The sequence below is a fragment of the Bactrocera neohumeralis genome, chromosome 6 (genome assembly GCF_024586455.1).
Source record: "Bactrocera neohumeralis isolate Rockhampton chromosome 6, APGP_CSIRO_Bneo_wtdbg2-racon-allhic-juicebox.fasta_v2, whole genome shotgun sequence".
In the NCBI taxonomy this organism is placed as follows: domain Eukaryota; kingdom Metazoa; phylum Arthropoda; class Insecta; order Diptera; family Tephritidae; genus Bactrocera; species Bactrocera neohumeralis.
The window spans coordinates 41,273,440-41,288,314 of record NC_065923.1 but is presented as its reverse complement, the minus strand read 5'-3'; the positions used below and the strand labels follow the sequence as shown (position 1 = coordinate 41,288,314).

Below are 14,875 nucleotides of genomic sequence, written 5' to 3'. Positions count from 1 at the left end.
GAGTTTACAACAGCGCGCCAGCGGTTTCTTCTTTTCGCAATGTGGGGTCAATTGGAGTGGAGGATTTCTTCTTCCTTAGCTTTCCCCGGCGGGTACTGCTTCGAATACTTTCAGAGCTGGAGTGTTTTCGTCCATTCGGACGAAATGACCTAGTCAGCGTAGCTGCTGTCTTTTAATTCGCTGAACTATGTCAATGTCGTCGTATTTCTCATATAGCTCATCATTCCATCGAGTGCGATATTCGCCGTGGCCAATGCGCAAAAGACCATAAATCTTCCGCAGAACCTTTCTCTCGAAAACTCTTAACGCCGACTCATCAGATGTTGTCATCGTCCTTGCCTCTGCATCATACAGCAGGACGGGAATAATGAGTGACCTGTAGAGTTTGGTCTTTGTTCGTCGAGGGAGAACTTTACTTCTCAATTGCGTACTTAGTCCAAAGTAGCACCTGTCATGCGTTGGATTTCGAAGCTGACGTTGTTGTTGGTGTTGATGCTGGTTCCAAGATAGATGAAATTATCTACGACTTCGAAGTTATGACTGTCAACAGTGACGTGGTGCCAAGTCGCGAGTACGACGACTGTTTGTTTGATGACAGAAGATATTTCGTTCTGCCCTCGTTCACCACCAGACCCATTTGCTTCGCTGCCTTATCTATTCTGGAGAATGCAGAACTAACGGCGCGATTGTTAAGGCCAATGATATCAATATAATCAGCATACGCCAGGAGTTGTACACTCTTATAGAAGATGGTACCTTCTCTGTTTAGTTCTGCAGCTCGAATTATTTTCTCCAGAAGTAGGTCGAGGAAGTCACACGAAAAGGAGTCGCCTTGTCAGAAACCTTGTTTGGTATCGAACGGCTCGGAGAGGTCCTTCCGATCCTAACGGAGCTTTTGGTGTTGCTCAATGTCAGTTTACACAGCCGTATTAGTTTTGCGGGGATACCAAATACAGACATCGTGGCATAAAGGCAGCTCCTTTTCGTGCTGTCAACAGCAGCTTTGAAATCGACGAAGAGGTGCTGTGTGTCGATTATCTTGACACGGGTTTTTTCCAAGATTTAGCGCTTGGTGAATATCTGGTCGGTTGTTGATTTTCCAGGCCTACAGCCACACTGTTGACGGTGTACTTTAATCTTTCATACAATACGCTCGATAGAACCTTATATGCGGTGTTTCGGAGACTTATCCCACGGTAGTTGGCGCGGATTGTGGGGACTTTCTTTTTGTAGATTGGGCAGATCACACATAAATTCCAATCGCATGGTGCATGGCATGCTCCTTATCAGTTCTTCGCCGCCGTGTTTGAATAGCTTGGCGGTCGGCAATCCATCGGCCGCCGTCGCTTTGTTGTTCTTCAGACTGGTAATTGCTATTCGAACTTTTTCATGGTCGGAATCTAGTGCTGGTACGGAAAACTTTTGCATTTGACGTGGTATCTTCACGAAATTTGGTATGGATTATTTTCCAAGACAACAATGTAATCTCCGAAGAAATTGTTCAGATCGGATTACTATAGCATATAGCTGCCATACAAACTAATAATCAGAATCAAATGCTTGCATGGGAAACTTCCACATTTGACGATATATCTTCACGAAATTTGGTATGAGTTATTGTTTATAGAAATAATGTAATATCAGAAGAAATTGCTCAGATCGGATTACTGTAGCATATAGCTGCTATACAAACCGAACGATCGGAATCGAGGGCTTGTATGGAAAACTTTCGCATTTGACGTGGTATCTTCACGAAATTTGGCATGGATTACTGCTTAAGGTAACAATATAAAAAATTGTTCAGAACGAATTACTATAGCATATAGCTTCCATACAAACTGAACACATAGTTACTAAGAGAAGTCCTTCACTTAGGTGCAACCGAAGTTAACGTTTTTTCTTGTTTTGTCTGCAAATGCGTCTCGCTTTCCTCTTCAACTCTCGGTATCTATCCCATCCCGCACGTGTTGTGGTCGATTGTAACGTTGCGAGGTAGGCAGTCTGTTTTCTCTCCGCTGCGACACGGCACTCCTCGTCCTAGCAGCTATTCTTTTGCATTCTCCGAAAACCAATGGTTGCGGTTGCAGCTGTACGTAAGGAGCTTGAAATGCCGCCCCACAGTTCCCTTAGACCGAGTTTGCTGATGCTGCTCTCAGAGATCAGGAGTGCAAGTCGAGTCAGCAGTCTGTTTCGCCAAACAATACAAAATAACATGACAACTTGACACAATTCACACCAGGAGGCTATTAAAAAAGTACCTCTACTGCGGATATTTTGTTGGGTGACCGTAAAATTTTACTGAGTGTTTCGGTTTGTCCGATAAATGATATGAAATAGGCCAAGTAGTAGTCCTCCTAATGTATCCACGAGTAGTGACCACCAACGACAATTTTCATTTTCTCAGGCTCAAAAAGTGACTCGCTACTAAAAGATTTCATTCAAGTGAGAAGGTCAAGATGAAAACAAATGTAAATTTTGAAGCTCCATGCAATGTAACCACGATAGAAGACCGCTGCAACGAATGCATTACACTAGATAAAGGGGACCAAACATTTACTTTATTAATTTATTTCCAAAGCAACACGACAACAACATCATTAAAATTTTGACCAATATATGTACATATGTAGTTTACGAAATAACAAAAAACGTCAACTATAATATTTTTACTGAACTAGCAACAAATACAACAAGTAAGAAAGAGCTAAGTTCGGGTGTAACTGAACATTTTATACTGTTGCAACTTGCAAGTTTCAAAGCCAGATAAAAACCTTCCATTTCCTTCCTGTTGGACTTATTTTATATTAAAAATGTGGACAAAGGGCTGTTCGGCGAAACATGAATGGTTTGCAATAAAATTTGGTATTAATTAACTTATTTTGAAAGTCATAGACCTGTACCAAATTACAGTTTTATATCTTAATTTGGATTTATTTCTACCATTACATAACAGCGTTAGGTGGCCTTTTCATAGTGCCAAAAAGCAGGTATAGAAGTTTCATTAAGATATATCAATTCTTACGGAAGTTATCGTTTGCACGGACGGACTATGCAACATGTTGCGAGAGTATAATAACATCGCAAAAGTCATTTAAATATCACATACCTGTGCTTTTTAAGAAATATACCTGCTTTAACCGCTGTTAGGGATAAAGGTTCGAAATTTTGTTAATTATTTATACCTAAGATTCGATGAAGACAATTCAATGCGTTAGGATTACATTCACATTTCAAAGCTTTAGAAAACAAAATATATTTTAGTTTAGTAATTTAGATTTAGAAGTAAGATAGAGATAGAGATTATTAACAATAATAATTCGTGGAAAATTGACTGTTCGAATGTCGAAGTCTTTAATTCAGGTAAGACAGCAAAATACTGTGAGCATCTGAGATACCTGCTAGCCATTGAAAGTACTTTCTCGAATGTGAGAGTCTCAAACCTCAACCTTTAAAATTTCCTGGATACCTAGAAAGGTGTAAAAGCAACAAAAGGTAAAAGTGAGATAATGAACATATGTCCCAAAAAAGACACTCGGATATTTAATGGTTTATTTCAAAAGCTTTTTGTGATCCAGATTGTTTGGATTTTATTTGCATTACCACGAGGTTATGATTTTTATATTCTTACAGCATGTTGCTACAGTTTAACAGTTAATAGCGAAATCGGACAAAAACCACACCTACTTTCCATATAATACAATTTTAAATTACAATTGATTCTTTCACTTTTCAGAATACAAAACAAGAACCAATCAATGTATCCGATTAAAATTTTGCCCAAATAGTGTTCATAAGGTATTCTATTTTACCCATCACAAAATTTCAAAATCGGACGATAACTGTTCATACCGAATATGTGAACCCCAGTGCCTATGGCCAACTTTTTACCGAAAATATCGGCCAATCTGTGAGATATATCATTGAAATTTGAGAAAATGGGTCCTTGATAAAAATATACACTTGTGTCGAAAAGGGATTAAATCTGATCAATTCTTCCCTTAGCCTTCATATCTATACAAGGTCTGTCGCAAAAGAAACAGAACTTTTTAAATATAACTGTTTCTGGTGGCGCCACCTTTTGGTGGGTATATGAAATAAAAAGTTTGATCTCTTGTTAACATTTCGTAAAAATTTGAAGACAATTGGATAAATACAATCGATGTTATCGATCAAAAAGTGACAGCAGCTTTTGGTCATCGGTCGTAAAATGCATTTTGAACAAAGAGCAAATATTAAATTTTGTTTCAAACTTGGGAAAACGTTTACTGAAACATTTCGAATGATGATAAAAAAAAACCGAGATTTCGTCCGACAAGAAGGTCGTGAGGACCTCTGTGACGATTAGAAGTCGGGCTGGCCAAAATCAAAAAAGAAGTCAAAAAGAAAGACAATACTGATTTGTTTTTACGATTCCGAGGGAATTTTACACCGATAGTTCCTCGCGCCAGTTGCACAATAATGCGCCGTGTCATCGGTCGACGCTTGTCACTGTTTTTTTGACAAAAAACTCCATATTAACCATTAATCACTCACCCTACTCACCTGATCTGGCACCCTGTGATTTTTACCCATTTGGAAAACTTCATTTGCCCATAGGACACTGGTTTCCATCAGATATCCAAAAGACGACGACCGATATTCTCAAGAGCATTCCGAAAAATGACCTTAAACACTCATTTGAAATGCTAATTGACCGGGCTAAACGCCGTATCGAAGCACAAGGAAACTACTTTGAATAAAAAATATAACTTTTGAAAAATATTAATTTTTTGTTGTTTTTTTAACAGTCCTGTTTCTTTTGCGACAGACCTTGTATATATAAAAGAAGGTTTTTGTTAGTTACACCATTTATAACTCAAGAACTGCTGAACCGATTTGGCTGAAAATTGGTGGGAAGGTAGCTTAGAACCAGGGTAAGGACATAGGGTACTTTTTTTTTTCTCTTTCTGTGAAAATTCAATACAAGAAGAAGCAAATGTATTCATAACAAAATAAACGCGATATCTAGCATAAAAATATAGCAGAACAACATTTTTTTTGTTTCCACGCTTGAGAACCGTTTCATAATATGCAGTCCACTAGGCTGACTGTCGATTGAATTCGGTTGATTTCGCTGGTGCACAGTCCAAATTCAACTGAATTTTTCCCCCAAAAACCAATACTTTATTAACGCACGGAATGCTTTTTGGTTAATTTTTTTGTAAACTAACACAAGTTGCTTCACCAAAAATGCTATATCTCCTTAACTAATAGTTATAATCCAACTAATAGAAATCACATAGATGGTATTGGTAGTACTACCTATGTATCAGCCACAGTAAAACGTGGACGGGTCCTCTAGTACCTAAATATAAAGATTTTTGAACATCCAGTTGAATTTATACCCCATACATACATATGTATTTCGGCCTATGTGGGAGTTATTTTAATGAAATTGAGAGAGCATATTTTTCTATTAACAGAGTATTTTTGTGCCAAAAATGGATAAAACTGAGTAAAAACTTGCATTAGCCTCTTATAACTGATATTCAGGATTTTTAAATGTCCTGTTGACTTTACTTCATAAATATGTATATGTATATACATATGTATTTAAAAAATTGCTTTAAAATAAGTACCCAATATATCCAAAATAATGGATCTTCGACTTCCCACAGTTTGGGTTGGCAAAATGTGTAATATTAAGGGGATACGTTCTCTGAAAGGTCAATAAAAATAAATTAGTCTTTGCTTGATATTTTTCGCAACAACTCAATATATTAAATTTAGCCCCTTCGGTTGAGTTTAAGGGGCTATACCAGTGTGACGCATGAAAAATTGTGGTACCCGAGATATTTTTTTAAAAGAAAGTACAAGATTGAATGTTTCGACGTTCTATGGACGTAATAAAGTATATTTTTAGCTATATTAAAATTTTCTTTTTTACAAAAATATTGAAAAATAACAGAGTTATGTGCTGTCTCCGGAAGTGCCGAAAAAAGTGCCTCAACTGCTGGCATGATTCCGGTCGAATGAATAGCTGAAACAAAAAAATTCAAAATGTTTATTAAACTTAAATATATTTTCTATACAATGAACTACGATCTTTGAAAAATATCAAAAATTATGAAAATGGCGTAATTTTGAAAAAAAAAATTAGTTTTTTTACGAAAAAAAATGTTCGTTTTTTTAATGCCAAATTGACAATTTTCAACCAATCAAAGAGATCGTAGTCCATTGTATAGCAAATGTATTCAACTATACCCAGTTTTAATTTGAAGTCGACCGGTCAATTTCTCGTTGAGTTATGACGCCAGCAATTTTGAAAAATGTCGTTTCGAGAAAAACGAGTTTAAAGTTTCACTTATAGATGTTTGCACCTCTGAGCGGTCGCTGTTTAGAACGCTGCCATTCAAAAACTACTCAAGATATGACCTTGCCGATTTCACAGGAGAAAAGCCAAAAAATTTTTTTTTTGAAAGTGTCACACTGGTATAGCCCATTAAATCACATATAGTATATCACATTTGATGATGATTTTAGAAGAATTTTCGCTGACCTATTGAAGATATAAAGAACAATTTTGAGGAGTATATGACCTTTAAAATAAGTTAACATGATGCCAAATTGGATTTAATCCCTTCACGATTTTGTCGAACAATTTGAACAAGTTGAACGCTTTCTTCTTCTTTACTGGCGTAGAAACCGCTTATGCGGTTATCGCCGAGTTAACAACAGCGCGCCAGTCGTTTCTTCTTTTAACAATTTAGCGCCATTTCGAGATACCACGTGTAGCCTTCTTCCTTCTCTGCGTCGAATTCTTTCAGAGCTGAAGTGTTTTCATCCATACGGCCGACATGACCTAGCCAGTGCAGCCGCTGTATATTAATTCGCTCATCAGATGTCGTCATCGTCTATGTCTCTGTACCATATAGGTTTAATTTGGTTTTTGTTCGTCGAGAGAGGACTTTAATTTTCAATTGCCAACTCAGTCCGAAGCGGCAACTGTTGGCAAGAGTTTTTTTGAGGCTGACATTGTTTTTGGTGTTAATACTGGTTCCAAGATAGACAAAATTTTCTATGACTTCGAAGTTGTGACTATCAACAGTGATGTGGGAGCTAAGTCGCGAGTGCGACGACTGTTTGTTTGATGACAGGAGATATTTCGTCTTGCCCTCATTCCCTACCAGACCCATTTGCTTTGCTTCTTTATGCAGTCTGGACAAAACAGAACTAACGTTCGCTATATTCCTAAATATTGCCAACATATTAAGAATACATCGCACTCTACTTTGGGAAGTACCTGCAGGACATTATCTTCTCGGGCCTTTCATTCAGAAAGGATTTCAAATAGATAAGACATACTTTTTTCCGTCTAAATATAAAATTCAACTTTATTTAATTCAATTTTGATATTATATGTAAGCTCTTAATTTCTAATTTTCTGGTTTGCTCCTACTTGTACAAAATTTATCTTGGGAAAGCGAACTTTATATTCACCGATTGAGCCACCCGTTCAAAAATGCCATAAAGTAGTGCCTCGTATCGTTGAGCATCTGTTGAAATATCTACATCTTCGTATACATCACAAGCAAGGTTTAGGCATTTTCGAAAATATTCCAAATGGAGTCGAGATATCGCTTTGCCAACATTATGGCTTAGAACAAACGCATCCTGTACACAAACACAACGATCAGCCAGCTAAAAACGAAAATTGTATAAATATATAATATGTGTTTATGTTTAAATACTTTTTCTACTTATGTAAGCGTTATTGAATATTATTTTATAGTATATTTTTACTGACCGGAATCGGCTGTACAGGTTCGTTACTCACGGCGGCCACATCACACTGCTGAGCATCATAAGCTGGAAACTTGAAGAGACCTTTTTTAAACTTATCAAGGGGTATCGCTTTTCCCAAATATGGTGATATAAGCATTTTTTCGAATTCAAAGCAGCGATAAAACTTGAAAAAGCCTTCAATTAGTTTTGATGTGGTCCATTCCTGTGGTATCTGAGATGTTTTTTCTTGAAGTTGATATGCGTAATTCACACCCATTATCAAATTATCAGGAACATTCTCTTGGAGATCTTTAACTGCTGGCAGCACAGCCGGTTGATTCGATTGTGGTTGTTGTAAATAAAATAATACCAGTGTAATAAGGCAGTGGCTGCTCATATTCCCTCGACCAATTAATTGTAACTGCTTAGCCCATATTTTGAGGAAGGTAATTAACTCATGAATTCTGTTGTCGAATTGCAGCAGGTCTCGCACGAATTTGGTATTGTGTACACCTCTGGAACATGATAGATTTATGTCCAACCTGAACCCAGTGGGGGTGTGCTTACATTTTATAATCGGCACACGAGCTTGTCGAATCGGAATAACTTCATTGAAGTCGTTGCTACGTTGTAAAATAATATTGATGCGATTAAATGCTTGTCTTGTGGAATTCCCGGTGGTTTGGGTGTTGTCGAGAAGCTCAATATACAAATCGATGTCACTGTCTGGAAAGGGAAAGCATTAAAAATTAATAAATTAAAATAAAGAAAATTGTGTTAATGTTTTGTGCCCTCACCCTTTAAAGCTAAACCACTTGCAATGGACCCGAAAGGATGTAGTTCTACCCCTTTTAACGGCCGTAGTACATTCTTCAGACAAGCTTCGATGCTCTTGTAAACCGAACTTAAGGTCTCGTCATTCATTTTGTGTTGTTTAAAAATACTGCTAAGCTCTTGCCCTGGTTCACAGTTCTGTAGAGCATTTAGTGACTCCTTTTGCAATAATTGTTGTTCGTCCGATTCTATATAGGCAATGATATCCTCAACTTTGTCGCTTAAGCTCTTTCTTGATCTTTTAATGTCATGTTCCCAACGCTCATGTTTCATACAGTCTTTGTCCTTGCTGAATTTTTTGGAGCATATGGTGCATTTGAAATCTATTTTTTTAGTTTTGACTTTGTTTCCGTTAGAATTCACGGTATTTACGGGTCCGAGGGTAGCTGTTTTAATCGGTGGATTGATCTGTAAAGTTATTTTTTTTGTTTGAAAAATACAATAAAATATATATTAGTTATATAAAAAATCAAAGTTTAGTAAGTAACTAAAACCACAATGCTTTTCTAGTCCATCGATCTACAACATTTTTGAAGTAGTTCTTGGATATTAATCACATATAAAAGTAAAACTTTTCAAATATTTAAGTTGATAGAAATCCACTTACCGCATTATTCTCCTCATAATAATTGCGGTTGTAACCATACGTCTTGAAATTCGCATGTGGACGTACCATAGCATTAAATTCTTCCATGAACATTCGTTCAAATTGTAGGTATGCGCCGTATATTGCTTTATTAATTGAATTGACGCTGTAATAGGGTTGGAAAGGATGCGATCTTGCTACATTGACCATTGAGTGACCATCGTTAGCACGTATCTCCCAAAAGCCATTTTTATTATGCCTCAGCGCTAAGCGTTTCTCTTGATCTTTCTTTACAATCTCTTGAAGTTTTCTAAAATTGAAATCTCGAGCAAATTTTGGGTGGTTCAGAATGGCGGTCACTGGCACAAAGCCATCGAAACGTATGGGAATTCCTTCCTTCACAGCTCCATGACGCAACACCCACAAGAGTCGTTTACTTAATTGCACTTCGTCCGTCATAGCTGATCAATTGCCTTACGCTATTCAGAATGACAATACTGAGATTTAAATATTAGTAGTATGGAGAAGTTTAAGACTATCACTAGCTCGCAGACACTTCCCAACTGTTTGCAAATCGCAGAACTCGTTGCTATTTAAGCGAAAATTTGAAAAATCAAGATGCCGTTCTTCATTCATAAACTAGCACACTACCTAAATGCACTACTTCGTAACTTTCTTAATGACAGAATCGTGTCTCAATGCCGCATTTTAGGGTAAAAGGACTCTTCGACCACAAAAAGCACAAAACAAAGCGCTGCAATAAATGAGGACCGCCTTCAATGGTTAGGTAAATGTTTCGTGTAATTTAGGTTTCCTTTGTGCAGTAAGAATGCCACTTATTTTCCGAAAAGATTTACTCATTTCTTTTCGTTTTCATTTCAAATTCCCAAGTTTTTCACTTTATTCTATAGATTTCAAAAAATACTTACACTGAATTTAATAACAAGTGAGGTTATGTGACGGAAAACAGATTAGTTCTAAGAGAAGCTTTATACTTGACATTTTCATTAATTATAACGTAGTTACAGTCAAGCCTGGGTAAGTGAGAACTGGATTAGTAAGAAAACTCTCCCTTGAACTCTCGCTTATCTAGGTTTGACGGTATATCAATATTAACATTGTATTCAGATAATATTCAAATTTTTAAGCTTCATTTTTTTGATTGCATATGTAAGTATACATGTATATATTGTGACAAAAAAGTACCCGGAAATTGTAAATAATATTCAAAATATTTATTTATTCAGCAATATTTATTTTGTCGCCTTCAATGTAATACACTTACGCCAACGATTTTTCCAGTCCTTGAAACACTTTTTATAAGCACTTTTTTGGCTGGCCTTCAACTCCTTCAGCGAACTTTGTTTTATCTCTTCGATCGACTGAAAACAGGTTCCACGGAGTGGCAATTTCAGTTTGGGGAACAAGATAAAATCACACTGAGCCAAATCTGTTGAAAAGGGAGGTTGATCGATGGTATATAGTACATTGCGTTTTTTAAGCTTTAAATTCGGTCACAATCGTGGCTCGATGCGATGGTGAATTATCATCGTGTAAAATCCATGAATTGTTCTTCCACAATTCCGGCCGTTCGGACGGATGTTCTCACGCAAACGCCTCAATACGTCCAATTGATGATGCATCAAACCATGAATATCGAAAACAACAATGAGCATAACCTTGATTTTTGAGTGGCTTCGGCATGGTTTTTTTGTTTGGGCTCGCTTTTCCCTCCATTCCTACGATTTTTGCAGTTATAATGTTCTCGATGAATGTGGGATTGGATTTCGGACGATCAAGTATGTCCAAAGAGACCTGTTTATGGTACTCTTCTGGAAAAAAATCAGCCTTATCGGGACGAGTCGAGCAAGAACGCGTTTCATACACAAAATCTCTCTAACACTTAAAGAGCACCATAACCTTCACTTTTTTTTAATATCTTCATCAGTCAAAGAGGTCAAGGGTCATCTCGACCGCCTTTGAGGGCTTTGTTTTTGATAAAACTAAATCATCGTAAGCTTTTACAACATTCGCAACGATTCCGTACACGATTGTGGTAGAATGATCGCGCTCATATTTGACTTAGTAATTAAGGACAGTCCTACCAATTTGGGAAAATGCATTTTTATACTCTCGCAACAATGTTGCTAACGAGAGTATTATAGTTTTGTTCACATAACGGTTGTTTGTAAGTCCTAAAACTAAAAGAGTCAGATATAGGGTTATATATACCAAAGTGATCCGGATGTCTGTCTGTCCGTCCGTCCGTCTGTCCGTCCGTGCAAGCTGTAACTTGAGTAAAAATTGAGATATCATGATGAAACTTGGTACACGTATTCCTTGGCTCCATGAGAAGGTTAAGTTCGAAGATGGGCAAAATCGACAAACTGCCACGCCCACAAAATGGCGGAAACCGAAAACCTATAAAGTGTCATAACTAAGCCATAAATAAAGATATTAAAGTGAAATTTGGCACAAAGGATCGCATTAGGGAGGGGCATATTTGGACGCAATTGTTTTGGAAAAGTGGGCGTGGCCCCGCCCCCTACTAAGTTTTTTGTACATATCTCGGAAACTACTATAGCTATGTCAACCAAACTCTACAGAGTCGTTTTTTTCAGGCATTTCCATATACAGTTCAAAAATGGAAGAAATCGGATAATAACCACGCCCACCTCCCATACAAAGGTTATGTTGAAAATCACTAAAAGTGCGTTAACCGACTAACCAAAAACGTCAGAAACACTAAATTTTACGGAAGAAATGGCAGAAGGAAGCTGCACTCAGGCTTTTTTTAAAAATTGAAAATGGGCGTGGCGCCGCCTACTTATGGACCAAGAACCATATCTCGGGAACTACTTAACCGATTTCAATGAAATTCGGTATGTAATATTTTCTTAACACCCTGATGACATGTACGAAATAGGGGTGAAATCGGTTCACAACCACGCCTTCTTCCAATATAAAGCTATTTTGAATTCCATCTGATGCCTTCTCTGTATAATACGAGTATAAACATTAGGAACCAATGATGATAGCGGAATAAAACTTTACAAAAATACGGTATTTGAAAAATATTTAAATGACGGATAATGAAATTTCGATTATCACTTTACCATGCGAGAGTATAAAATGTTCGGTGACACCCGAACTTAGCCCTTCCTTACTTGTTTTTTGCTATATCATTTACCCGGGGGATTTAATTACAAATTCCGGGTGCTTTTTGTCACAATGTATGTACGTTTGGCCTTAGTATGAGCTATTTAGCCGGAAACAACTACAGCGTTTTCAAGAAATCGATAATGATCAAGTAAGGAGCATGCATTTTATTCTTCTCAAAAGTTTGAAAGCAAACGAAGCAATTATAAGAACACTGTGTTCCCTGTGTATCCAGTCCCTTAGAATTCATTATAAAGAGTTTCGTCTGTATTTCAATGGACTTTAGATAAAGATGTGAATGATATCATAGTTTAGTAGCTTTAAATATGAGATATTTCTGCGAGTAGGGATTAATATTAATAAATAATTCTTGGAAATTTCATCGTGCGAATACCAGAGTCTTAAATTCAGGTATTAAAACAAAAATCTGCGAACGCGTCGATACCTGCGATCAAAAGTAATTTCAATACACTCTTAAACGCCTCAAATCGTATCCTTGAAAAGAAGAAAAAAGGTTTAAATACAATGAATGGCTGTTATACTTTGTATGTGCCATTTTACCGCAGGCAACTAGGACATTGGAACCGTTCTTCATGACGGAGCTTATTGGAAACTTAATAGGAACTGAAAACCCGAAGGTTGCTCTACCTGAAAGGAATTAGAGGACATTATTATGTCTAAGTTGTTGTTGGGCCTATCATTTCGCTGGGCGACTCTTGGGAAACGATGGTCCATTTCACTGTCTCGAAAACGGTAATGTGTTTCATGCGAAAAGCATTCTCTAATGACATCTTGCTTACACACTATAGTCCGGTAATCTATTGTGGGCAGATTTATAGGAGGCTTTGAAATGTAATGCCGTAATAATAGAATACAAAATGGTATTCCCAGAACTTACAATTTTATGTCTCATTATGGCAATAGCCTGATAATGATAGGAACTGCCCGGTGCAGTTTAGAAAATTTTATAGGCGGTATGCGCTGTCAGACCCCACGACACATATCGCGTCCGGTCATCTGTGAATTATGGAAAGAGCATTGCTGAGTTCAAAGATTCTTCGAACCTGAACGTTTCTCATATACACCTCCTTGATTAGCGGGAATTGGTGGGTTTAGCAATATGTCGATTTTGTCTATTCAACTCAGTACCAAAGAAAACGTTTGCTGTGATTCATCAAGTTATATAAATTTTAACTCAAGTTATGGAGGTATAGCTGGCACAGACGGAAGGACTTCGTCATTTTCATTCTCCAAGTTATATACGTATATACTTGTATATATGTATATATGTAAATATGTGTTACTAACAAGCGTTAGGTAAGCAAAACTGTTATACTCTGTAGAATATATTGGCCTAAGTACAAAGACTTCTCTGAACTAACGCAGTACAGAAGTTAAAACAAGAAATCTTGGTGGCCGAACACATTTTCGGCACTTAAGAAGGCAAGTCAGCATACTGGTAGGAGGAAAGCTTGCAGCGTTAACTGTACAATATACAGTACGGAATTAAGAAAAGCTGAAGAAGGGATGACACCTTCAGAAACCGCGTAGAAGGCATTAGAGCTCTGCTTAGAACGCACTATACGGTTGAGATTGTGGCGGATCAATTGACCCAAATAGTATAAGTTCTGCAGACCACGCTGATAAAAGGTAGCAGAGACTTTCACCATTTTGACAGTTCGGTGAATGGAACTTAGTTGTGGACGAGCTTTTAGAGTTGCTAACGAACATTGACATCCGCTGTCAGTTCGCTGATCAAGATTACGCTCATTGAGATAAACTAAGGCGGCTAAGGACTATGGTAGAGGAGATACAAGCCGCGATGGTAATGATTCTGGCGTTCACTCCACTCCATATATAGCATAGTAGAACATCTGGATATCCTAGCCACGACAGCACCAAAAGGATTTATTTTGAGAAAAACTCTAAAATATAATATCTGTGAGCAATAAAAATAAGTGGAAGGCTACTCACTCAATGGCGTTAAAACTCCGACTTTGAATAATCCTAATACTCCAGCGGTTACAGTCGACTGCCTGTGCTTTTTCACTCCGCATACGACCACAATAACTGCCAAAGTACAGAATTGCAACAAAATCCTCAAGTTGCTATCCGGTAGCTCATGGGGAAAAGACAGAGAAATGTTGTTGGCAACATATAAGGCAAGACGCCGGCCGGAAGCAGCTAAACTGCCCAGGATTATCGCCTGAATGTTGTGGAACGTAAACAAAGAAACTTTAGACGTGTCAGAATACTGCACACTGGACTATCTCAAGATGCCTCTTGGTGTTTGCGGTTAAACACTTCACAGCAAGGATGCGGGCCTTGCTTCTAGTTAAGGAACATAACGAGCTGCTCTCCAAGCAGTTTCTGCCGGTATGTTTTCGCAGAAACCATCATTGCAGTCATCTGCTTGAAGCCGCCTTCTAGGAGCATCAACAGGTTCTTCCTTGATTACGTCGACACAGTACGTCGACCATACTTCGAATTATCTTCAGATACGCACTGCGCGCCATTCACAAAGGAGCCCTC

The 14,875-nt window shown here is 37.6% G+C and overlaps 1 protein-coding gene across 1 annotated transcript; it reads right to left on the bottom strand.

The window, feature by feature from the left end:
* Positions 1–7,366: 7,366 nt before the first annotated feature.
* Positions 7,367–10,377, bottom strand: LOC126763514 (terminal uridylyltransferase 7-like). The gene is made up of 4 exons (XM_050481076.1): positions 9,206–10,377; positions 8,562–9,006; positions 7,787–8,490; positions 7,367–7,680 (listed from the first exon to the last, which is right to left on the bottom strand). Exons 1-4 carry the CDS (start codon positions 9,641–9,643, stop codon positions 7,450–7,452), a joined length of 1,818 nt encoding a protein of 605 aa, XP_050337033.1. The 5' UTR covers positions 9,644–10,377; the 3' UTR covers positions 7,367–7,449.
* Positions 10,378–14,875: the final 4,498 nt, after the last annotated feature.